Here is a 26,853-nt window from a genome sequence, read left to right as displayed (position 1 = left end):
AAAAAAGATAGTTATTTTTACAAGAAAATAATAAGGATATTTTTGTTCAAACAAGGTCAAAAAAAAAAAAGGATGGAATGTTAAATTTTAAAATTTGGGTTTTCAACAACCCTTTTAATCAAATAACCCTCTTTTTAATCATTTTTTATAGAATGTTATAAGTAATGGAAAATATTTTTAAAAATATTTAAAGCGTATAAGTTTGCAGGAACTTTATGAGAAATAAATGGAGAAATTGATTTTTGGTAAAGGAGTTTCCAAACAAAAATTTTGTTCCCAAAGATAATATAAATTAATTGACAACATTTACCAAAAATATAAAGTAATTATTAATAATTGATTTATTAATTGTTACAAAAAAACTAATTTTTAGAGTATCTCATTGCCACTTTCTCTCACCCGGTGGAGTTAACAGTGAAAGAGGGCGCACAAGGCGTAGGATAGCAAGAAGAGAGGGAGGCGGAGGAAATAAAACAGTAATTCCGCGTAGGCGACGTGTGTCCCTCTCTCGTTTTCTGTCTATTTTTCTCGTCTTCTCCTTACGAATCGCTCTCTCTCTCTCTAAAACTCTCTCTTATCTTGATTTCAATCTGTTGGTTTTTCCCATCACTTTCTCTCCTTCTCTCTTCGGACCGCCTTGTCCCTTGCGATCTCCAACTGATGGCATCGGTGAGATTCTTCCCATCTTTCAATCTTTTTTCTTTTGGAAATCACTCTGTTTTTTCTGTGATTCATTTCCGCAATTTGGTTTCTCTGCTAGGCTTTTTTCGATTGTGGATTACGTTATTCGCTGTACATGAATTGGATTGTTGCGATATTATAATTGAGTATGAGCAGAATGCTAGCTGAATTTGGTGAAACTTCTGCAGAAATGGTTGTAGAATATAATAAGTGCGTTAGAGAAACCCTAGCCGGCATAAGGAACCAGTATTTGTATCTAGAGCTCTGGAGTCTTTGATTTGCTTCTTCGTTGACCAGACTCAAGCAGCAAATGCTCATTTTCTTCGAAGTATTTCGTTAACGCCATTGAGTGCATGTGGAGAAACAATTCAGAGTGCTTCCCATGCATTTAGCATTTAGCATTTTTCTCTGATATATTTTTCTCCATTAATGCTGACAGACTGTTATGGTTGGCTGTTCTTCAACTTGAATAACAATTATTATTGAAAAATTTTAATTTTAGAGGACAAAATAAGTGAATAATTGGTGAAATGATGTTGGATTTTCATAAGGAGGATCTTCCGGTAGGAATGAACATTCAAGTGATATGTGGATGGGAGGAAAAATTTGATTGCGGGTGCACTGTTGTGGATACTATTTGCCGATAATTTGTTTTACTGGTATTTCATTTTTAATGGATGTTGGGTATTAATTGTGGTATCTTTGTGTTTGAGGCCACTAGCAACCCCACCAAATTTTTCTGGGCCAGCAGACCATTCTACTATCCCCAGTGCAATACAAGCTTCGCACTATGTTAGGCCTTCAGGGCAAGCCAGCCTATCCATGTAGGCCCGGAGCCTATACTGGGCTTTGCATCTTGCTAGATCAACCAAAAGACCTGCAACCAGGAATTGTTGTTAGAACATATTGCTTCCTACAAAGTGATAGGCTAATGAGACAGGAGTTTCATCAGTGAAACAAATTTTTGCTTTTTCCTTTCTTCATTTTATGACCTTTTATTTCATTGGTTTCATTTTATGAACTAGTACTTTCTCTTAGTTATGAATGATAATTTATCCAGAACGTGTAGCAGTGCACTTAATCAATTAGTTGACCCTACTTAAGGCTTTATTTCAAATTACAATGCATACCATTTTATAATGGTTTAATTATCGCAGAAAGTCAACTTCTATTCTATAATGAGATTTGCACTTGCCATGTGAATTGATATGTAAAATAAAAATGAAAAGAGTGGTGATACTATCCACACCACGAAATTGAGAAACTTGTATATCAAGAATGGCTCCAAGATCGTCTAGAAACAGATTTGTATGAAACCGCGACCCATTTGCTTATATGGAAGCAAGAACCTTAGTATAATGAAGACGCCACAATCAATTATGGAAGGATTGATTGATAAGTTGAAGGAGAACGCCACAGAAATCTTTCTGATAAGTTCAAAGAGTTATAAAAGAACCAAAGAGAAATTTCTCTTACAAAATTATCATACAAATCTGTTTTTAGACGATCTTGGAGCCATTCTTGATCCACAACTTTATCAATTTTGTGGTGTGGATCATATCAAGTGGTGGCAGAGATAAAGGTGTGAGGGGCCAAGTGAATCAAGCAAAAAGTTGGTTTGGATTCTTGTGGTCAGTGGACCAAGGAGTGGGCTCCAAAAGTTATGTCATTTGAAAGGAAGCTCTTCTTTGCATGCATCAAATTATTGGGAAAGAGGGGAATAGAAGAATCTATATGAACTTGGGGACTGTCCTCCCCCTTGAGCTCAAAAAAAGTTCATTTTAGGTCATCATATTCTGTACTCTTTGCAGTCTGTCCTCATCCTTGCCTAGCCATTTTGACTATTGGGTTTGAATTTCATATAGCACCCATAGGCTGGTGTCTGTGGGGGTATATGACATGTGTGCTCGCTAGTGTTTGGGCTGGAGCAGATGGATAGAAGATGGGATGTAAAAAAGAGTAGGGTTGGAGAAAAGAAAGGCGAGATAGAGAGACAGGAATACATTTGAAACTGTGATCCTGGACCATTCATCTGAAAATCTGCATCTGTAAGTACAAGTCATGACAGGCGAATGGGATTTGTGTCTCAGTTACTATCCTCACCTGCACTTTTAGATGAACCCTTGTTGGATTGAGGTGTATCTACACTTCAAACTTGCAGTCAACACTGAAGGCCTTTCTTTAAAATGGTTGAGACTAGTATTTCATTTTTATTATTATTATTATTGGAGAGTTATGTTTCCCTTCTTCATGTTCGAGTGTTCCTATTATTCATTTTAGTTAATGGATTGTATATGGCTAGCTGTTGCATAAGAGTAACCAAGATTTTTTAGATAGATGCTTTTTGTGAAAACCACATATTTCAAGTGTACGCACCCCATTCCTTGTATTCTACATATGGCGATCAGGTTACTACAACTATGGACTAGTACATGTTATTGACATTTGTAGTGGATATTTTCCGGAATCAGACTAACCTAGTTTGGTTAAAATGTTCACATGCAGCAGGACAGAGGTCGGCCATTGCCTAAATTTGGCGAGTGGGATGTGAACAACCCTGCCTCCGCTGAGGGATTTACAGTAATATTTAACAAGGCTAGAGATGAGAAGAAGACTAATGCTGCTGGGAACGTTGCATCACCACGAAGAAATGGTAATGGATATAAGCAAAATGAGGATTATCATTATTCCCCAAAGGTATGACTTATTGCGGATACAGAATCATTGTTGATTCTTCTGGTTGTATTATAAGTGATTTGAAAGTCTTTCAGAGCCTAATTACTTTTTCAAAAATTGGATGCAGAGGAAGTGGTTTTGCTGTGGTTGACCCTATACTTTCATACAGAGCCTTTAATCAGTATAACACGCACGGTATGATGTTATAATAATGGCGATTTCTGAAAGAACTTTTCTGTGTATGTAGCACACTGATGAGCATGGAGTGGTTTGTGATCTTTTTTTTTTCTTCTTCTTCTTTTCTCATAAACTTGTGCTTTATCCTGCTTCTTCTTTGCTTGTCACGCTTGCCACATACCTAGACTCTGGGAGGAAAGTCATGGACAAATACACGAACCTTTTATTTGATGTTCACTAAGGAAATTTCTATTTCGTTTTTATAGATTCAACTTTACGTTTCATAAATTTCTTGGAAGCATGATAATCATTTATCAACGAAAAAGCTATAAGACACTCCCATCTTTCTTCATATTGCCCAAAGAAAATTATGTTTCTATAAATGCATAGATGCAGATTCTTGATTTGAGTAAAACTTTAGATTAAAACCAATGGGCCAGTTTCTGTACTCCAATAAAACCCTAAGTTTGAAACTGTTTGGTAAAAAACAATTTTTTTAGAATAGTTATTGTAAGTAGTTCTTACTAACTTTCAAAAAACAAAATAGAAATTCTGTATGAAAATTTAAATATAAAAAGTAGTTTATTTTTACTACAAAAAATTCTTGAAAGTACCTTAAAAACTTGTTCTGAAAATATCCGTCCCCGGAGCAAAGTCAGCCAAAAATTTGATGTTTTTTCAAACTGGCAGGGAGCCTGGGTTGTATGGTTAGGGGGCGAACCTACAAACTGAAAATTTTGTTAATTTCTAAACTTAAGCTAAATTTTTGTTTATTTCTGAACTTCAGCTCTGCATACTCTTCAATAAAAGAATACAAAATTGGTTACATTATCAGACAAGGAAAGCTATGATGATGATACGAGAATAATATAGAATAATTTACACATCCTGATTTTGCTTAAGCTTTGTAGTAACATAACACATTATAAAATTGCCATCCTTTGAAAAGCATGTGGCAGCTTCAACTGAAGAGATAAATAGAAATTTTTTTTTTTAAGTTTACAAGAGGAGAAAAAAACAAAAACGAAAAAAAAAAAAAAACCCAAAATCCTTGTTAACTAAATCCTTTAAAACATTAAGAAGCACCTTAATGCAAAAAGTCTTAGACAGGCTGCTGGATTAGAATCTCGTTTCCGTTCCCACTGCCAGGTCTGACCCCATCAGCAGTGACAGAGCCCCCAAAAGGAGGGGGCTGGTCTTGGCCAGACTCAGCTGAAGGGGCCGAGGCCGAGTTGCCATAATTTACTGGATGGTCAAATTTACAGGCAGGTCCGAACTTGCAAATGCCATAGCGGTTGTAGTGGGTGCAGATATTCTGATCCTGGGATAAACAATAAACCAAGCATAGCATAAGACTCTTTGGCATGCCACTTAGAGATAACAATCCTTAAGGACTAAAATCGACCCAAAATTCAGAAGGGCTTTATTTCAATCATGAAGAAGATAAGCGATGCCTTTATTATCATCACAAAGATTCCACAGAATGATACGAATAATAGCATCTAATAGATGAGAATATTTTTTATTTTTTTGGTAGATATCTAATAGATAAGAATATAGTTGTATGAAACCACCGCCCAAGTTTACATCTCCTTTCTTAAAAATGCACCGCCTAAAGAAGAATAAACTTACTGGTCTTAATGGCAGACCCTTGTCGCTGAGGGTGCATGGAGGTGACTTTGGAATTCGATTCTTTGGATGGTGATATTTGCATGCAGCCCTAAATTTGCAGTCCCCAGTCTTTAAGAAGTAAGAGCATTCAGGTTGACCAGGCCGTTCTGGAAAGTCTTCAATAAGCGATTGCTGTTGCTGTTGATGATGACCATATACATTGGCATCCGTTGCTGTATTGTTTATAACAAATGCTGGAGGGGGATGCATACTCCTTTCTGGTGGTGGTGGTGGATACAGAGGAGCCTTAACAAGCCACCAACACATAAATGTTCAGATATAATAAGCCAAAAACAGATGATGTTTTGGTGAGACACAACAGCAAAGTGAATATGATCTTCTAGTAACAGTTTAACTTTGGTGAGAGAATTAATAAGACAAAACCAATTTTTCCATGCACATTGCAAACCATGATGGAATTAATATTTATTAATATGTGAAAAACACTTAAATTCAAACCACTAATCATAATTGAGACTATCAGTGCAAGAAAAAAAAAAGTTTAATTACTAGGATATTGCAGTTTTACAGTACATTTCTCTTTTTTCTTATATATGTTGGATAAGGACAATAGTTGTTATCATTCGGCAAGACATTTTTACTTAAGGCGGCCTATTAAATAAATACAACTTAAAATATAAATAAATCCAATCTAGAAATTGTAATAAATAAAAATGAAACAAGGCCTTATTAATATAGAATTGGTACAGAAAAATTATTGAGCTAAAAATGAAATGCATAACTTCACAGGTCATGACTTTTCTTGATTGACTTAAGTTTTCCTAAGCATACATGTGGAAATTGGACAAAGTTTGAAGACTTGAATTTTCTAAATCAACCTTGTCCTGAACTTATGCTACGCACTTAAGCAAAGCTAAGTGGACGGCTTAAAGATGAACAAAGGAAATGGCACTTGGTGAATTTGAAAACATGAAGTTATTATTACAAAAAGAGCTTACAAGTGGTAGATGTTTTCTAGTATTGATGCTTTGGTGAAATGAAGGTCTCATCTATCTATAGGCACTCAAAGTACGTCTAAAACCTTAAGGCTTCAAAAGATAAATCTACCATATTTTGTAGAGTTATTTTACCCTGTACAGAAATAATCTAGATGAGTCATCTGTGAAAGATTTTCAGAAGCTTTCAGAATGTTTCAACCATCTGAAGAAAACTTCAGCCTAAATGATCATTAGTAGATATGTCTGCAAAATTTGAGCAACTTGCCTTAATTCTAGAAAGCTCCTGCCAGCTATAAATGCTCAAGTGAGGGCTCATGGCTAACAAGATTATTAATAGACAATAAATATAAACCATGCATCTAAAATTTCAAATAACTGAACAGCCATGTTTACTATAATGATTAAATAGAAAATGGACACACAATGCAAGACAAATACAGGCTAGATAAGGTCAAATCACACATAGATACATACAGTATTAGACAAATAAAAACTCCATTAGACTGAACCAGAAAGGAAAGCTTTTGCTACTTCCAATGAGAATAGGAAGCTTTTAATTTTGATAATATATATTTCTAAAAGAATGCAAACAAAAGGGATTACAAAAAACAAAAACAAATAACTAGGTGTCATTCCTATTTTCTTATTTTAAAAACAAAAGGCAGCAAGTGTATCCAAACAAAGATTAATCCAATTGTTCATATTGTTAGACTAATCCAATATCAGGACCCTTAGTCCATGATTATAGTACTTAAGAGCAGCATAAATACCTGATATCCATTCCATTCAGGATTTGGGGGAGGAACACCTTGAGTTGGTGAAAACATAATAGGCACAAATGGAGCAGGCTCATTCAATGCTCTTGGTGAAGACCAAGATGCCATATTTGATTGTGATGCACCTTGTAATGGAACAGATCCCCCATTTCCATATCCTGAAGGAGATTCATATCCCCCTGCAGCTGTAGGATCAGGATGATTAAACCTGCAGTTTGCTCCATACTTGCATGAGCCAGTCCGCATGTAGTAGGGACACTCTTTCTCTCCCTGTAAGGAATCAAGAATCATGGTGCGAAGTTGCTTCTATAGAAATTGATTAACGAAACTAATTACATTCTCAAAGTGATACATAAGTAATACCATTCGGATTGGCAGGCCAAGAAAGTTGAGCTCTAGAACTGGAACTGCAGAAGGTTTAGCCTTCGTGTGATTATATCTACAAGCTTTTCCAAACTTACATCCCCCTGTCCTCAGGTAATACTGCAACAAACTCAAAAAGGGAACCGTAACACCAAAAGTACTATTACTAGTAAGCATGCATGATGAACCAACTTAAACAGTTTAGTACAACACGAAAAAAAAAACATGCCTCTGATATCTAGAAATGTTGCTTTCTAGAAAAGGAATAGATAGCCTTAACAAAAACAACATACACAAGAGAAAAATGGCAATTTAGTCATTTAAAACTCTCATATCCCACACTATTTTTTGTAAATAACATTACTAGATAACAGTTGATGCAATATTCAACTATATGATAAAAAAATTTGACTTCAAACAGATGTGGATGCCTAAGCCATCCCAATTTATTTCATACTCAAATTAGAAAATGTCAACAGGGACTCAAAGCAATGCTAGAAGCCATGGACTGTAGGTCCTAGTCAGTGATTTTCAAATTATTCCTAAGCAAGTGTTAAAGATAAACGAATAAATTCTTTGGGACTGGGTTAGTGTTTATCGGGGAATCGTCCCTTATCGATGTTGGACTTTTTGAATTGTTTAGGCTCTAGGTAGGGCACAGTTGCTGTTTTTTGTGCCTTCGCGTCGTTTTTTGGCCTTTTGGCTTCTTTGAATACATCATGTAATATATACCTTCCTGTTTTTTCTTTCATTGATAATACGATTTTTACTTACCTATAAAAAAAATAAAAAATTCAACAGTATCATCATTAAAATACATCAAACCTAGGTGTTGGACTTCTTCTGCTCTAATGGTTTCTCCTAATGCCATGGATATTGTAGTGTGCCAAACTTGGTAAATGGTATACCCATTTCTCAAAAGCATTAATTTAAGTTAGATTAAATTTTCACTACTACTTCTCTATATAAAAATCAGACTGAGGATTATTCTTTTAAGGAACAATATTAGGCAATAGATTTTCGCAATTAACAAGCCACAATATAACCAGAAAAATTCTGTCCATGATTTTATGTGCATAACAGCTAACTATGCTGAACAGTTTTACTAGACAAACAAAGTCAGACAAGAAAGAAATGTGCTAACAATAATGCTTGCTAGTAAAAAGCAGCATTCCTCAGATTGTCATTTACATCATTGGCAGCCATGGCCAGAAGAGGTGTCAAAACATACCTAGGTAACAGTTCAGTTAGAAATGTAAATTATTCCATAACAGTTTCTCAAGTGGAAGCATAAAAGGAATTCAATTGCCAGCAACCCAGTTTTCTTTTTGTTTTTTTGATAGGTAAGCAACCCAGTTTTCTTTTTTTTTTTCTTTTTTTTATATAGGTAAGCAAACTAGTTTTCTTGTACAGTCATCTCAAGAATCACGGATTCTACTTGGCCATGCATGAGGTGTCTGCCTGTAGGACCATCTAACATACTTGAGTGCTTAGATTAGGATCTACCATGCCACATTTTTCTTAGAGCTTTGCTAACCCTTTTAAGTCAGCGAAGAGGTTGATCCAACCATCAAAACAGCATTAAGACATACTAATGTTGCCTGTGTTTGTGTTAAACTATATAGACTGTGCTTAAAGGATATTTCCTCATACAGTGGATAAACTCTTTACAAAGCTGTAAAAGCCTTCAATAACTAGGGTCTAAGAAGTTCTCTTCCGGATTCTAAGCATGTATTACAGTTTAATAGTTAAGTATTCATCCATAACAAATGTCACACCTAGTTGAATCTGTTCCAGATTAAAGGTGAATGTGCAAAGGAGTGAGATCGAAACATGGAAATTGTCACAGTTTTGGCAGCATTTTTTTTTTTTTTTTTTTTTGATAGTATCACAGTTTTGGCAGCATTGCTTGGGGATAAAGTGGGTAAATTGCCATCTTTGCCATTGAATGCTTCTTTTAAGTCTAAAGCTGTTTGAGACCAATGGTGGACATTTTGAGGGGAGACTTGCTACATTGAAGAGGCAATTTCTGTCTAGGAAGGGAGCTTAATCTAATTAGAATTACTTTATCCAGCTTGCTGTTTTATTTTATTTTGCCTTCCCTCATTCTGGTCCCAGTTAGAGTTGATTGGGAAGACTGGAATTAGTTTTCTTTAGAGGAAAGGTAGGAAGGAAAGAATACTTAATAGGTAAGGCTTCAGAGATTTGCAGATGAAAAAGATAGAATGTTATGAGAGTAAGGTTGCATAAGTTCATGGTTTGGGATGGATTCTTTTAGGTAGGTTGTTTGATATGCCTTACGGATGATGCTTGGTGTATGAGGGGGTTAATGCTAAATTTCTAAGATCCTTTGTCTTGGCAGCAGATCAAAATCCTTCACCAACTGTTAGAGCTTTCTGGGTGGGCAAGGTCATTGGATTCCCAAAGGTTTTGCAAAAGTTTCAGTAACTATGTGTTAGAGATGGTGGTACCTTTTATGACGTACAACTACAGATGAAGCTTAGGAGGTTCTTTTTCCCCTAGTCTTCACTAGTTAGGAGTTTTTGTGTCCCTCCCAAGGAATTATTTTGCTCAATCAGCTCCTTGGGGTAAAATTCTCACCATTGATCAGTTAATACAGATGAGAAAGGAAATTATGGCACAAGAAATAGTTTCAGATAGAAAAAATCTATCATGCCTTTCACAATAAAAATAATAATAATAAATTCACACATTGAAATTAGGATACACCGCTTTATGGATTGATGCTAGTTTATTTGCTTCAAAGCAGCTTAAAATACCAGCTGGAGGTAAATTATGTCATAAAACATCAAAAATTATATATAAAGAAAAAGAGGCTACAAAAGAAGGTAATAACCTTGCATTCTGTTTGCCCTGGCCTTTCTGGAAATTCTTCCTTTTCCTTTTCCTTCACCTTCTCCTTAGCAACCTTCAAAATAAGGATATGCAAAAAAGCCAGTACACAAAATTCAGTAAACATAAATCATTTCCAATTATTCAAGACCAACAAAATCAATATTCAAATCCTAAAACAGCCAAAATTTCTTTATAAGCCTTTATAAGATGCTAGCACCTTAAAAGGAATAGCTTTCAGTGTTACATCTACAGCTTCATTTTACCCTTAATTTAATTTGAACTGTCAAACTAATCGACGCCAACAGATGAACAAAACCTGCGCTACAAAACTAAAAGAGAAAATGATCCAACTCAAATTCATCAATCTACACTAAAAGAGAAAAATGATCTAACTCAAATTCATCAATCATCAGACTACTCCTTAACTGGAAAACTATCTTCAACAAACATAAATGTTCATCTTCTGCAACCAGTCAAAAATCCCTTTAACAAACTGCCACCTAACTGATCAATCTATACGTAAGTGAGAAAACCAATATTTATCATTCGCCACATTCAGAAAATATGAACAGAAACTGCGCCGATCTCAACCGAAACAATCCATAATAACAGTCAAAGTCAATCTACAAAAGATACCTGGTTCTTCCTTCTAATCGGGTGATTGAACTTGCAATTGGATCCAAACTTACACGTCCCAGTCCGAAGATAAAAGGAACAGTCCACCGCATCCGGCCTCACCGGATACTGAAACCTGGCACTCTTGTCATCCTTGGCCGCCGATTCGTCCTCAAGATTCTCGCACTGCTCCTCCTCATCATCACTTGCTTTCACCTCACCGTTGGAATCACTCTCCTCATCCTCCTCCTTCTCCTCCTCCCTCTCCTCCAAAGCGAGAGATTCAACAACAGGCTCATGTTGCTCCAAAGCGAGAGATTCAACAACAGGCTCATGTTGCTCCAAAGCGAGAGATTCAACAACAGGCTCGTGTTGCTCCAACACTAGAGACAGGAATTCCTGGTTGAGCTTCTCAACATCAGGCTGGGCAGGAGACGAAGGCCGGAGCCCTAACCCTAACTCATCTTCATTGGGAATTGAAACGGTGTTTTCAGAGCCGTCCATTCTCCCTCCACATTTCAAAACCCTAATTATGGAGGAAGAGAGAGAGAGAGAGAGAAAGCCCCCTTTTTTTTGGTGTGAAGAAATGTAAGCGATGAGCGAGGGGCGAAGAGAGAACAAAAAGCGGAGAAAAAAGGTGTTACTTTTTGCAGTTACATTTTTTTTTTTTTTTTTTAATATCGAAGAAGAATAATACGTATTTGTGTAGTAGAAATAAATAAACAAAAACAAGGAGGGGGGGGTGAAACGTAGGTGGGCGAGAAGAGAGAGAGAGAGATGATGGACGTGTAAGAATCTGAACAGAGGAATGGCCAATTGAAATGAGCCAACAGTTATGTACTGTGTGTTCCGTACAACGCGTTTTCTTTCAAACAAGTCCCTCCCTTTCTACCTGGGTAGTGACGTCATGTCCATTTCCAAATTTAGTATTTGATTGGCTATTTTCTTGTAACAATGAGTGTGGAATCGTAAAATATCCACGCAAAATAGTAGAGAAAATATTTTTAAAGCTGTCTCCGCTAAAAGAGTTGGTGATTTTAAATGACAAAAGGTCCTTAAACTTAAACCTTCCCAACAGGCCTAAAGAATCCATTTCTATGCTGGGGAACTCAAAAAAACTAGACTACCACCAAATAATAGCAAGAGGCCCACCATCAGAGAATCTGGTTAGAGGTCTCCTCCCTGACGGCCTACAATGAATCCAGCGTGGGCGTGCCCTGTGAAACCTGAGCATGAGTTGGAAGCCTAGTAATGGAATTAGAATACATCTCTGACCTGCACAATAGAATCCTCTGTTTGATCTAATGGATGAGGGGGAACAGGTAATTTCAAGACTCCAAGCAATTGCTCTGGTTGAACTAAATAAAAATGGGCCCAATGAAGACCCAGGACAAAAGAGATTTTAGCTGTTAAAAAGGAGAAGAAAAATTACAGGGGAAAACCTAACACTAACTTTGAACCTAGGCCTAACCCTGTCAATGGAACAACAGTTTCACTAACCCCCACCCCAGCCCACCAATTCCCATGTTAAATTACATCCCTCCTTTTTAATTATCCACCCCCCTGTTTTTCTTTCAAACTTTTATCCTCTGGCCTTCTTTGCAGAATGACCAGTCTTCCGCTTGTGACGACTGAAGTCGGATACAAATCTGAACGTTTGCCCACAGCCTGCCTCGGTGCAAATGTAAGGCCGGGCACCTGTGTGAACCCTGATGTGCTCTGTCCTAGCCCACGCCCACTTGAATGTCATCTTGCAGCCCTTCCAGGGACACTTGAGGGGACGATCATCGATGTGGACTCGCCGATGCTGCACTAAGTATTTGTGCGAGAAGAACTTCTTTCCACACCCCTTCACTGGACAGATGTTCTTTTTATGCAATGCCAGCTCTGGCTTCGAGCTGAAACTCATGGTGCATCCTTCCATGTCACACTGGTACTCTTCTTCCTCATCTTGTATCTTTGCATTGTTGTGGTTGCCTGGTGCCTTGGCTGCTGGAGCTTTCTTTGCCTTTTTCCTAGCTGATATGTTCTTGGCACCTACCTCTGAGTCACTTTGGTATTCTTCCTCCTCCCTCATCTTAAAGCTAGCTGGAGCCTTCAGGACAGGAGTTTTCTTCACCTTTCTCCTACCTGTTTGCTTCTTTACTACTGGTTTGGCTTCCAACTCTTTGGGAGGTTTTGGGTTTCTCCTCCGGAGGCGTGTGCTTGGTCCACCTTCCAGCTCATCTTCAACATAAGAATCAAACTCTCTGGCGCTTTGCTCACAACTGTTCCGACGCCGAGGAGTCTCTTGTTTCACTTGCTTGCTTCTAAGAATCCTTGTCCGCTGCTGATGAGAATTATCATCTGGTGCATCATCTGAATCACTAACCGGATCTTCTCTCTCTGGACGATTGGCTTTCTTAGTTGATCCATTCTCTACCATCATTTTCCTCTTCCTACCAGACTTTCTGGGTGCAGAGCTTGTTTCAGCTTTCCGGCTACTTTCTGATTTTCTCTCAGGCTTCTCATCAGGCTTTTTTACCCAAACATGGAAGTTCCTATCTTCCTCTTGTTCTTCAGGATCCTTTTGTGCTAGAAGGGGATGAACTTGATTTGACATCCAAACTTTCCCACACCATTTCCCTGCCACTACAATCTTTTTCTGCTTGCCAGGCCCTCTCCCATAAACATCAGGTGCTGTGGGTGAGTTAGCCGAACTGCGCCCAAATACATTGTATATAACAGAGTTGTATGGCATCTGCTTAATATAGAGAGGAGAGCGGCTCAGATTAGCACTGTAATAGAGATTGACACCCAGCTTTACAGCCCAGTCGCCATTTCCAGGTATGCATTCCTCACTATCCAAAGCTGATTGAATCATCTCACCATCCTCTTTAGTTGCATCTCTGTACACAAAATCATTCCAGAGATAATCTATTCCAAGATCTTCTGCCACTAATTTTGCTTCAGCCTCCACCTTGGGATAATCTGCAAATTTATTTCCAAAATCATGAACGATTAGAGGGACCCATAACAAAACATGTAAAATCAATGATAAGAGATTTCACCATTTATATCAGATATAGATAAATAAGTCAATTACAAGCTGACACAAAGAATGAAAAGATAGAGTGGGGTGGGCGGGGGAATATTAATAAGTGAAGGACAGCAATTCTATCAAAAGCAGAAAATGCTTTTAAGTTTTCACACATGGTATATGCCAGGTCATTTTAATTGTTTCTTTACTTAACCAGCTGTTATACCACTCAATAATTCACACAAGTTCAGGGTGAGTAATGTTAGATCATATGTAAAGTAAATGAGCCTTCCACCCATGCAAGGAAGACAATAATACCACTACCTAGCATAGATTCATCTCTTCAGCCAATACTTATAGAAATATCCCCTTACAGAACTGAGATTGCCCCATTTATTAATATAATAAAATTCACATATCACAAGGTAAATTGAAGATTATCACTACAAACTTCTTGTGTTCCCTCTATTCATAAATAATAATCAAACATTCTTTGCTTTTCATTGTCTGATTAAGCTTTATACGCACAAGGTCATTTACAAAAGAAAGAGAAACAATAGGGAGAATATCCATACAATATAAGAAGTATCTGAGCATAAATTATATTATATCATACCTGGATGGCAAAGTAGCAACATATTCACTCCACCTATTGGACGAAGTTGCTGCTCTACTTCTACAGCATGCTCAAGACAGAAGACATGAATTCTAGAATAATCTTCATCAGATCTTGGAGCAAATGACATGTTTGTATTCTCTACTGGGACAATGGCATTGCTAAACTTTGCTCTTTCAGCATCATGGCCAACTGGGGAATATTTGGAAGTGGCCCATGATATGGCTAATGGATCTCTAAATATACCTTCTGAACTATTTGATTCAGTAGAAGCAAGATTATCTGCTTCCAACTCCACAGAACAATCAGAAGCATGATGACTTCTGTCCTTGAAATTTGCTCTTTCATGTATATTATTTGCATAAGAATCAACAATCTGCAGAGGAACTTCATCCCCACAAACAAGCCTTGAAAAAGAGAGACTCTCACCCCTGGTTGCACCAGCATAATGGTCCCGCTTAATAGAAGGCAATCCATTATTATCACATTGAAATTTGCTTTCCAACAAACAGTTTCTTGGGCTAATTTCATCAGTATAGACAGGAATATCTGGCTCAAGCTGATCTTCCTCGGAATCAGACGAATTGGCATAAGTTAAGGCTAATAGACCAAGAGCAGAAGTGTTTTTCTGTGTTCCAGTATTTGAAACCACTTCATTATTTTGATCTACCGTTTGAATCTGATAATTAGCAGACTGAATAGGGACATCAAATAAAGCATTTGGAACCCGCTTTCTCATCCATCCTGTATTCAAAAAACAAAAATGTGTGAGTTTAAAACAAGAACCTGCCAAACAAGAATAGACAAACATAGATGTTAGCAGAAAGTTATGCAGGTTGAATGCAACAATGAATTTATGCCAACATAATGAGCGGTCTGAGTCAATTATGAAATTTATACAATCTCATTCAGACTGCAAAATTTAAGATCAATAATTCCATAACCAAAAGAAAGGTATTGTAAGGCAACTTAGCAGTCAATTACCATGATATGAGGTTAACATCAAAACCGAATTTCTCCACTGGTTAATTGTATGAGAGAGTGGGGGGGAACTATTTAGCTTTTTCCTCTCTTCTGCAACAAGTGGGAAGGAGACATTTCATGGCAATGTTAACATTGATATGGATTTATAGTGCTGCTCTTGTAGAGAGGACTTCTGGTTCCTCCACCATTTTCTCATGCTAATGATGCGCTAAGTGAGGGAGAGAGGTTTTACATTGGTGTCAGTTTATTTGGCTGTCTGCATTAAAATAAACCTCATTTATTACTATTTGTTTTCCTCCAAAGACAATGTAAATTCTTATGCTTCTGCTCTACTTACAAAATACAACCTAATCCCTTTAGTTTTAGATTCAAAATGCCAAGGTGGCCTTGCTAGTTCACCCCTCCTCAAGGTTACAAGCCTATCAAAGGATTAAAACCTATCTCCAAAATAAGGGAAACGAAAACAAAAGAACTTAGCAAATTGAGGAACAGAAATTGACTAGACCAGTTGGTAGTTAACTATGATACAATGGAAAATGACAGAAAGGACACACACGCACAAAAGGGGACAAAGAGTTGCAATTTAGATGTAAAGATGAAAATATCGGTTTTCACATATATATTAGTAGTTGGATTTTATGGATATATTGGGAAATTTTGATAAAAAAATAATGATAAAAAATGATCAAAATTCATGGAATGTTAGGGAAAACTCCAAAAAAATGATAAAAAAAAATACAATAATACATAAATTGAAGTAGTTTTAAGGAAGAGATTTATATATGTATAATAAATTTATAATATTAGGCAATAATATACCAAATTTGAAATCACATTAGTAGTAAAATAATAATATATTTAGTTTGAATATATTGAAGGATATAAAAAAAAAGTTTATATATATAAGTATTTTTTATTTAAAATAAAATAAAATAAAATATGTTATTTATAAATTTATATTCATCCTATAATTAATTACTACAAAAAAGATATCATAAGATAATTTAAAATTAACTCATCTATAATATATATATATATATATATATATATATCTGTGTGTGTGTGTGTGTGTGATTTGGTAGTGTGCATTTTGGTGCGAGATTTTTAATATCCTAGAGATAATGAATTCCACATCAGAAATGGGATACAAAACATAGTCTTATTTAATAAGGCAGTTCCATATGAGCATTCAAAACTCATTGTTGGGTTGGGCTTCGCTAGAGCTAGTCACATGTGGGCTTTGCTTGATTCATCACTACCAGCCCATTATTACAATAATAAATTTTGACATTAAATGAGAAAAAGAAAAGTGGTGCCAAGGCTGATGTGGCAATGAAAAATCAGCAAAAAATCAAAATATTGGTAAATATCATAATATCACCAATAAATCGGCGAAAAATTGCATGATCAACATTTCCCTCCCATTGATCATGTCAAGCCCAACCAATAAGCAATTTTTCGATGAAATATCGGCGATATATAGCAATACTTTCATCCTTGCTAAGATGACAGAGGTGGAAAGATGAAATTATTAAAAGTAATACCTAAAAGAGTGGTCATCTTATCAAGTGGGATGTTGTTTGTAGGCCAAAGGAGTTGGGAGATTTGGGATTTGAGAAGCCTTCCTTGAGAAATAATGCTCTTTTAGGAAAATGGTTTTGGAGGTTCCCTAGGGAAATGAGTGGTCTTTGGCATAAGGTTATTATGAGTATTTATGGAACACATCCTAATGGATGGGACGCCAACATGGCGGTTAGATGGTCACACAGATGTCCTTGGAAGGCTATTGTTCAAGTTTTTCAGGATTTCCCCTCATATATCCGCCTAGTGGTAAGGAATGGGAAGATAATCTGTTTTTGGGAAGATCTATGGTGGGATAACCAACTTTTGTGCTCTCAATTCCCTAGTTTTGATAAGAGTTATTTATGTGAAAAACCTCACTATCTCAATTGCCCTTGGCAATTCCTATCCACTCTCTTGGAATTTTAATTTTCGTCGTAATCTCACTAATACAGAAATTGAACTCCTTCAAGACACTCATGTCCTCCCTTAGTTCAATGCATTTTTCTCCTTCTATAGCAGATTCAAGAGCTTGGTCTTTATCCTCATCAAGCTTGTTTACAATTAAATCTTTTTTCTTGGCCTTGTCAAATTTCTCAAATCCTGTCTTGTTCCTTCTGACTAAGTTTTTGTGGAGATCAAAAGTCCCTTCAAAGGTTAAGGCCCTTGCTTGGTTAGTAGTACATGGGAAGGTAAACACCAATGACAAGCTACAATTGAGAAGACCCTACAAATCCCTTTGTCCTCAGTGGTGCATTCTATGTAAAGGAAATGAAGAATCGATTGACCACATTTTTCTTCATTACCCTTTAACTATTGGGTTTTGGCACAAGCTCTTCAATCTAGCAGGGTTGGATTAGGTTCCACCAAAGAGTATTGAGGACATGATTGTTGCAATTAAATCTTTAGAGGCAAGACACTTTGGCAAATCGCTTGTCTCACTTTGTTGTGGATTGTGTGGCAAGAGTAAAACGCTAGGTTTTTTGAGGATAAGGGGAGATCGGAAGGAATGATATGGGATTTACTTCATTTATATTCCTATCTATGGGTCTCTTGTGCTGTTGCTTTTAGAGGAGTTCCTCTTAGTGTTTTAAAACTCAACTAGACTGCAATTTGTGATTCAAAAGTTTGAGATAATTGGGGATTATCTTTGTATATAATTTTCTATAGAGGGGTGTATTCTTACTTTGATTAGATTCTGCATTTTGAGGAAAGGACCTCTCATCCTTCTCTTGTATCTTTGCTACTATTAACACATATTTCTTCATTTCTGATTAAAAAAAAAAAATAAAGATACAGAAACCAAATTTTAAAGTTATGCAGAGAGTAGAGAGAGAGAGAGGGTATCAAAAAAATGAGCAAAAGAGACAAATGAAATTATCAGAAGTAATACACAAAAGATATAGAAACCTGATTTGAAAAGTTAAACAGAGATAGACATAAGGTAGAAAGATGATTATCACAAGTAGTATTCAAAAGACATAAAAGCCTGATTTTGAAGGTTGAGCAGATCCAATGTTGGGGGATTTAACTACTACAAGGTAGATTAAATTTTAAAACAATGGAATCAGTGTGTGTATATGATGAAAGGAGTACAAAACTAAAGGATTTACATAATATGATGATGTGTAAAGCAAATGTAGGGGATACTTCCCAACCCCACCCTCCAAGCTCCAACAAAAAGGATTAAGGACTTGATGGTCGAAGCCACAAGAAATTAAGTCTATAGCACAGACAGTTCAACCAGGAGCCATGGGCAAGAATAATAGATGCAATAGTACACTAAATCAATAAACTGTGAGGCTACCTCTGGTCTAGCATAATGCCAAATTGCACAAATCACAGGATAATAGTCATTTGATGTATAAATTCCTTTCCCTGGGCCACCTAACAGTAAATTCAACATCATCATTTTTATTTTATTTTTTTTGATGAGTAAATTCAACATCATTATGATCATGAATGAGCCAAATCCCAGAGATCTGGCCTAATGTGCAAGCATGGCCCCATCAATATCAATGCAAGATTGATGTGGTTACTTGCAGAATATAAACAAAGAAAAGTTCTACTTTACCACAATGTAAGATAAAATCAAACAAGCCAATAACAAAAGAATGCTTCATCATAAAACCTACCTGAACAGGAATTCAGCTCAGAATTGTGCACATCCCCACTGACACCAGTGAAATCCTCATTTGCCACTCCAGAAGGACCAGAACCAACAATCCAATCGTTAAAGAAGCTACAATCAGCTGACATTAGGTATCTTGCTGCTGCTTCTCTTGGTTGAATTAAAGCAACGCAAGCAAAACTCAAAATCCCACATGTGACACATGAAAATAATGCTTGATCTGACAACCCATCCCCATGAGAGATACTTTCAATTTTAGTCTCCATGTTTTGTGTCTGAGAAGTCAAAGCACTGCCATTATCATTTCCATGTGATAAATGGAGCTTGTCCCTATCACATGAAGAAGCAAATTTTCCTTTCACTGAATAGAAACCCCTCAAGTGCTCAAAGTCATGATTCATTCCCATATCACTATCATCAGATACTATACTTTTTGAGGTTTTCATTGCTTCCTCCAGATTGCATAAACCAAGGGATAACCTAGGTTTTACCCTTGATGAAGATCCAACACGTAAATTTGGGCAAACAGAGATATCAGAAGATCTTTTGGGAAGAAGTACAATTGAGGACCCCTTTCCAAGAATATGAAGCAGGTCATTGTTTTGCATTATATTCTGCACAAACAGCTCCTTGACCACTGTTTCTCCTTCACCCCTCTTCTTATCCTTGAGTCGAGAACTCCGTGGTTCAACACTTATGCTCATGGGGATCCTGCACAAAAAAATAAAGGGAAAAAAAGAGATGCTATATGTTATAACAACTAATTTTATCATCAATTCGCATTCTAATGCAAGTTTCTTGTCATAGGAGTGTCAAAAATGCAAAATTTTCAAAATATAGGAAGTACTTGGGATTTCAGTCCAGTTAAAATTACATGCAAAAAGAAAGTATAGCACTGAGATAAATAGAAATTTTGCACAATTTATAAAATGGATTCACAAGCCATGCTTATGTTCATGAAATGTTCCAAACAGCATGAAAGTGAATAAAGTAGGGAAGGGACACTCTACTCTAGACCACAAATTTTTATCAATATAATATAAAACTCATTCAATAAACTGCAACAACCCTATGCAAAAACACGATAATTGAATATAGCAGTACTTAAAAAGGAGTCCAGTGCCTCCTAGCTTGAACATGACTAGTTTGAAAAAGCAGAATCGATTAGCAAAGCAAATAAGAAAGATGTTGGTGGAATAATACAGCTACTACAATTTTTGTAAGGAAATTTAACAATAATCAGGAAACAAACCTTGAACATAATGCTAATGCAAGATCATAAAGCAACTGGAAATGAGACACCATGGGAGGATAATTGATTGAAGCTCTACGAATTGCAGCATCTTTTGCAACCCTCAACCATTCAGGAGTGGCAATATTTGCTGCCTCCCCACAATTAAACCCTGCTTGCCAAAAAAATCAAGTCAATGAAATAAGAATCCCCATTAATAATAATAATAATAACAACAACAATAAAAACAATTACAACATGAAGAAAACAAATTGAAATTTAAAATTTTCTCACCATGGCTGAAGCCTGAATGGTAGGCTCTTGGGAAAGTGACAACGAACTCTCCAGGGTTTTGTACCAACCTGGTTTTGAAGCAAATCACAAGGTAAGAAAACATAAAGATGTATCCTAGCCACAGCTCAGGACATTAAAGGTATGTTACAAGCAATTTCAATAGAGAATGAATCATAGTAAAAATACGGTTATTGTATGTTTAGTTCTGCAATATATTGCCTTTACAACTGTTTCTTGAGTCCTTCCATAAGCAGGTCACCTGCTTTTTGTAGGAATCACTTAGCCAACTGCATCATATACTCTAGATGTCATGACAAGTAATTCCTGCTTCAAATGCAACTACTGCACTTTGAACCAAACCAAAATAAAATGAGAAATAGAACTTGACAGTGCTGAAGGCATTACCTGCAGCATGGAATCCCTGCACTAACAAATACTTCAGGTGACATGACAGTGGTCTTCTCACCAAGTACTGCAAAAGTGACTGAAACAAACAGAAAGAAAGGTTAGCTGACCATCCTTCTCACATAATCAACCATTATAGCTAATAATATGCATAAGGAAGAGAAGAACATAAAATGGAAGTCTAGATTGTTCACTAATATATTGGGGGGGAAAATCCAAAACTCATTCAGGTTCATACAGTTTATTTATTTATTTGATAGGTGTTCATACTGTTCATGTCTTTTTTTTTTAGGTAAAAGCAATTGTATTAAAAGCGCCTAAAACGCGCCTAAAGTATTCACGATATATACAAGACCAAAAAAGGGAGGGATTCACAAAAAAACAACACCCTCACTTCACTTACAGCCCAATCAATCAATAAAGTCAAATAAAGACAAAGTGCTAGACCCTAAATGAACCCTGACCCACTTCAAAAGCATGTACATGAAGGAGCGTAAAATAGCATGGTCTCTCAAGTCTGAATCTTCAAAGGCTCTTCAATTCCTCTCTTTCCAAATGGTCCAAAATAAGTATAAATGAGTTGCTCTCCACGCCTTCTTCCTTCTCTTCCCAATAAAGGATCCTTGTTAGCTAAGAAGGGCATCCTTGATCGAGAAAGGCATTACCCATTGGACATTAAAAAGAGAAAGGATGAGGTGCCACAACCACAACAAGGTCACATTTGGACAGTGGAGAAGGATATGGTTTGTTGACTCCTCTTCATTTTTACACAAATAACGTCTGCTTGGAAGACACCAACCCCTCCTTTTTAGCTAATCTAGAGTTAAAAATTTTCTCAAACCACTTCCCAAGCAAAAACTAACTCTCATCAAGACCAAAGGATTTCACACAATACCTAATGGGAAACCTTTTAGAGAGCGCCCTACTAGGGAGTAGTAAAAGGACTTCACTGTAAAGGTGCCTCCCATTGTTATCCACCAAGCCATGACATCCTCAACACCACTTCTAATCACTTGCCCTTGCATCCTATTAAGCAACTCTTCCACCTCTCCCAATTCCCAATCATTTATTGTCTTGTCAAAACCTGGTTCCAACAACCCCCTTCCCCACCCTATTCCCACATTTGGTTTACCCAAGCTTCTTTATCAATGGCGATTAAAAACAACTCTACAAAAGCCAGTGCCAGAGTATCCTCCCCACACAACCTATCCTTTCAAAACCTCACCCTCCTACCATTTCCTACCCTAAAAACAACCCTATTGTTGAATTCTTTCCACCCATTCCAGATAACCTTCCAAAGGCCCACCCCATAACCTTCCTTTGAAACTCAAGAACACCACCCCGCTTCTTCCTCATGATACTTCCCTACAATCACCAAATTCCACAAAGCCTCATTCTCATAAGCAAATCCCCAGCTCCATTTTCCAAGGAGGGCTTTGTTCAAAGTAGACAACTTCCTAATCCCTAGAAAACTTCCACTAAATGAGGCTTTCTTTGGAGCTCTCCTCCCCACCAAAAGGAAATCTCTTTGAAGCTTCTCCAATCTAAGGCTCAGCCTACGTGGGATCACAAATAAAGACATAGTAAATTAGTAGAACTAGATAAAGTACTCTTGATTAAAGTAAATCTCCCTCGTTTTGATAAATATTGTCTTTTCCTCATAGTGAGTCTTTTTTGAAATCTTTCCTCCACTACATCCCAAATAGGTAAAGACTTGAAGGAAGCGCCCAAAGGTAGGCCCGCATAAGTAGAAGGGAGAGAACCCACCACCCCAACCAACTCTTCTGCATTAGAAACCTCTCCCACGGGGATTAACTCACTCTTATCCAAAATAATTTTAAGATCAAAAATCGCCTCAAACCACATGAAAGCCCAACTTAAAGCCTCCAAATGCTCCTTATCTAAGTCACAAAAAATCAATGTATTGTTAGCAAAAGGAAGATGGGACACTACCATACCCTCTCATCCTCTCCCACCAGCTAAGAAACCCTTAATGAAGCCACCCTCCATAGCCCTCTTTAAAATGCTAGAGAACACCTCCATTGCAAAAATAAAGAGAAAAAGGGAAAGAGGATCTCCTCGTCTTAGACCTCTAGAACTTTAAAAGAAACATGAGTCCCATTAATCAGAACTGAAAACCGAGTTGAGGATATGCACCACTTCATCTACCTTACCCATTTTGCCCCAAAGCTCATTTTTTCCAAGACTGCTGATAAGAATCCCCAATTCACATGGTCATAGGCCTTCTCGATATCCATTTTGCAAATAACCCCCCTTTTTGAGCTTTTCAACCTTGAGTCTAGCACCTCATTTACTATAAGAACAGCATCCAAGATTTGTCTTCCCTCCACAAAAGCGTGTTAGGAGTTTGAGATCACTCTCCCGACGACTCTTTTTAGGATGTTAGCCAAAACTATGGCTAGAATCTTATAAAGGCTCCCCACTAAACTAATGGGACGAAAGTCCCTCAAATCCTCTGCACCCCCTTTCTTAGGAATAAGCACAATAAAAGTGGCATTAAGGCTTCTCTCAAAGTGACCCAAATCTTGGAACTTGGCAAAGAAACGTTATTTATTGTATACAAACTAAAACACATGACAAAAGGAATATGTGTGGTACATATCTAATATTAGATGTAATAGAAACTAAAAATTTCTCCAAAAAAAATTTGAAAAAAAAAAAAAAAAGGTTTAAGTGCAAGAATGTGTTCAATGTGGAACCATGGAGTTTATCTTTCACTAAAATTTATGTTCATAATTTTCTTTATGTTGTTTTTATATTAATTTTTTTGGTAATGCCAATTTAGTAAATAAATAAGTGATTAAAGGAAGATTTATTGGAAGACTAGATGGTAAAATTTTACCTTTATAATGCTCTCATTTTAAAAACAATTATTTTCGCAGATACATGACATAATATTGCATTCACTACATTGCACCATCAAGTATACTATTATTGCAAAGCAAATAGGGTGAGTGTGGTTTCAAACCCCCTTCACATTTGGGCCAATATCATAGCTAAAGTGGTGAAGGGTTAGGATCCAGTTATAAAGGTTCCATGTTTGAGTCCTGGTAGGGACCAAAAAAAAAAAAGTTTATCCATCAAAAATTTAAATAAAATATAAACCAATTACTGTGAATCTCATGAGGAGCGAAACTGTCCAATTCATCATGCCTCTTTAAACCTCCTTACTACTGTTTATCCTCTACCACTTACTTGAAATTGTAAATGCACACATATGGTATGCATTACTAAACTCTAGCCTGCCATTGACAAAAATAATATAAAAAAATTCAGCAGTTACTTCCTCTTTCTATTTTTCTAGCAACTCATGTGTACATCACCACCTTAACTAGCATCAGACTTCTTGGAAATAATAATATTGCAAGATACGAATTTGGAGTAATACTTAAATTAGCTCAACCAATCTGTTTCCAATTAACTTCAACTAACATCAAAAGTAGCTGGTAAGAGGTACCACTCATTTGTAGCAAAAGGAAACTTAAAAAACCACTGAAGTGCTGCAACCCCTGTTCTATAATTTCCTCAAGAAAAAAGAGAGAAAATAGAAGCAGTTGTTTCCAGCATTTTTCCAGTGTACTAAAAATGCTCTTTATCCAACTAAAAAATAAAAAAGATGCCGATTGCCTCATGAGAAAAGGAACCTCCAATGTGTAGGTACTGAAGATAGATGTTGCATTAGTAACTTTCTCAAGGTGAAATTCTGCAGACCTTGCTCATAAAGGAGCAAGCCACTAAAAATATAAATAAATAAATCAAAGGGACCAACTAGAATATTCACATAAACCACATCCTAAGCTTCTAACTACAAAGGATAAAATCTGTTTGAATAAATATAAGGTATGTGAAGAACACCCTTATGACAGAAACAATGGAGCCAATCCTCCAATATAGTTCTCCACTGGTTCACTCAAACCCTTAACCTAATTTTTTTATCAATCTCTCACTTCAAGCTTCAAGTGCAGTTTAAACATGATTTCAACACAAGTTCATAAGTGAAGCAATATCTATCGATACCAAAAATCCAGGAAAGACCTACTCAACTATTGCCATTCCTGAACTTTATATTTTCCAGCCACAAACATTCATGACACTAATTCTTGCTTCCCACATCCTCACAACTACTTCATCAACAATGCCCTCATGGAACAATGATTAAAATAAGCAAATTTTGTGACCAGCCATAGCAATTTGGCCAAAGATAACTATGAAATCAAACACACAACATATTACGAACATGAAATAAAGCATTTCCCAGCACAAAATGGCAGAAACGAAAACAGAGGAATCCCAATTTTAATAGATGTAGCTCTGAACTCACCCAGAGGATTGATCTCTCCTCCATAACCATGAACCCTAACCACTTCCTCAAAAGCAACTGCAGCTTCCCTAGGCACACCATACCATGTCTTTCCTGCTCCCATATGCAAATAGTTCAAACTGTGCAAATCATGATCCTCCACATGCCAAGCAAACCAGCTGAACATCATTGCAACATACACCATAGGTGAAGTGACTCCTGGTATCTCCTCCTTCATGAACCTCAATAATGACCCCTTTGCCCTAGAAATCCCCCTCATATTCCACGCAGTCTCACCTACAGTCACTGCCTCCCCTGCTTCGCGCCACTTCTTAGAACTAACCGGCACAAACGCCGAACCAGGCATGTCATTTGCATATTCAACGGAAAAGGGTTTGTCCACAGAAGCCTTCCAGAAAAGGGTTTCGATTTCCAGAGCCGAAAGTGGCTTTTTTGAGCTCTTCTTCAAGTAATTCTTCTCGAACGCCCTAGCTTTGGCCTCAAATTCCTGAAATGTGTAGTATTCGCCGCTCTGCCACACCGGTTTCTTCACCGGCCGGGGCTTCCGGGGGCAGAACCCGACCTGCTGCTGCCGAGTGGTGAATGTGGGAGCGGATTTAGGGTTGGAGCTCGCAGCACGATTCGCCAGAGAGCGGGTCAGGTTTGCAATTGCAGTCTTCTTCGGCGGCGGAGGTACCGGAGGCACGATTTTGCAGATTCCATACCTGGAGGCCTCTTTCTCGATCTTGAAAATGTAGGAGATAGGATCTTGAAACTCGGCTAGGGTTGGGTGGTACTCTGGAGCCAGAGGCAGGGTTTTCAACCATGAAAACACTTCTGGATTTGGCTCAGCTGCTACTGTCGTTGACGCCATTGAGGGAACGCTAACTGTGAACGAGATTTGGATCTCTCATTTCAAGCTCCATTGTCGACTCTGAGTGGCCAAGCAGACGAGTGCCTCTTCAGATTCCCTCCCACCATTTCCCCCTTTTGTTTTCTATTTCTATTTTTTTTTTTTTTTTTTTTCTTTTCTTTTCCCTTCTTTTCTTTTCCTCTGCTTTCTACCAAACAGAGGAGAGAAAATGGTGAATAGGCAGAGGAGGGGGCAACTGTGAGAGATGGGTGAGAGTGGACATGTGAGTGGGGGGTAGGGGGGTTTTATTCTGGTTTTGGGTTAACACTTCAAAAATGACACTGTATTTCAAGATATTTTACTGTTTTGCCATTCAATCTTTGAAGTGACATGCCAATGGTTTTTGGGTTGGCGCACATTTAATTGGGCTTTTTTTCTTAAAAATTTAACTTTATTCAAATAATCTAAATTATTTTATAATTAAAAAATTATATTCCTTTACTCCATTTTTCCTATGTAGATACGGTTGATTCGGATTAATAAATTAATAAAGCATGTCATTAAATTCATAATTGAGTAGGAGAGAGTCAACGATCTTCTGAAAACTTAATAAGATATAATATATATATATATTCTCGGGCAAGTGGAGCAATCAAAATAGATTG

General features: G+C 37.1%; 3 protein-coding genes across 3 annotated transcripts; 1 reads left to right on the top strand and 2 right to left on the bottom strand.

The window, feature by feature from the left end:
* Positions 1 to 376: 376 nt before the first annotated feature.
* LOC100241554 (protein NOI4) lies at positions 377 to 3,806 on the top strand. The gene is made up of 3 exons (XM_002277211.4): positions 377 to 669; positions 3,187 to 3,378; positions 3,485 to 3,806. The coding sequence occupies exons 1-3, from the start codon at positions 661 to 663 to the stop codon at positions 3,506 to 3,508; spliced, it is 225 nt and encodes a 74-aa protein (XP_002277247.1). The 5' UTR covers positions 377 to 660; the 3' UTR covers positions 3,509 to 3,806.
* A 598-nt stretch (positions 3,807 to 4,404) lies between these two features.
* Positions 4,405 to 11,987, bottom strand: LOC100263823 (zinc finger CCCH domain-containing protein 67). The gene is made up of 6 exons (XM_002277264.4): positions 10,796 to 11,987; positions 10,161 to 10,232; positions 7,304 to 7,423; positions 6,935 to 7,210; positions 5,167 to 5,451; positions 4,405 to 4,855 (listed from the first exon to the last, which is right to left on the bottom strand). Exons 1-6 carry the CDS (start codon positions 11,276 to 11,278, stop codon positions 4,637 to 4,639), a joined length of 1,455 nt encoding a protein of 484 aa, XP_002277300.1. The 5' UTR covers positions 11,279 to 11,987; the 3' UTR covers positions 4,405 to 4,636.
* A 113-nt stretch (positions 11,988 to 12,100) lies between these two features.
* LOC100241632 (lysine-specific demethylase REF6) lies at positions 12,101 to 26,474 on the bottom strand. Its single transcript, XM_010664753.3, has 7 exons — positions 25,357 to 26,474; positions 21,015 to 21,093; positions 20,610 to 20,677; positions 20,337 to 20,487; positions 19,089 to 19,795; positions 14,410 to 15,153; positions 12,101 to 13,744 (listed from the first exon to the last, which is right to left on the bottom strand). The coding sequence occupies exons 1-7, from the start codon at positions 26,207 to 26,209 to the stop codon at positions 12,357 to 12,359; spliced, it is 3,990 nt and encodes a 1,329-aa protein (XP_010663055.1). The 5' UTR covers positions 26,210 to 26,474; the 3' UTR covers positions 12,101 to 12,356.
* Positions 26,475 to 26,853: the final 379 nt, after the last annotated feature.

The sequence above is a fragment of the Vitis vinifera genome, chromosome 17, assembly GCF_030704535.1.
Source record: "Vitis vinifera cultivar Pinot Noir 40024 chromosome 17, ASM3070453v1".
Lineage (NCBI taxonomy): Eukaryota > Viridiplantae > Streptophyta > Magnoliopsida > Vitales > Vitaceae > Vitis > Vitis vinifera.
This window is presented reverse-complemented; position numbering and strand designations above follow the sequence as displayed.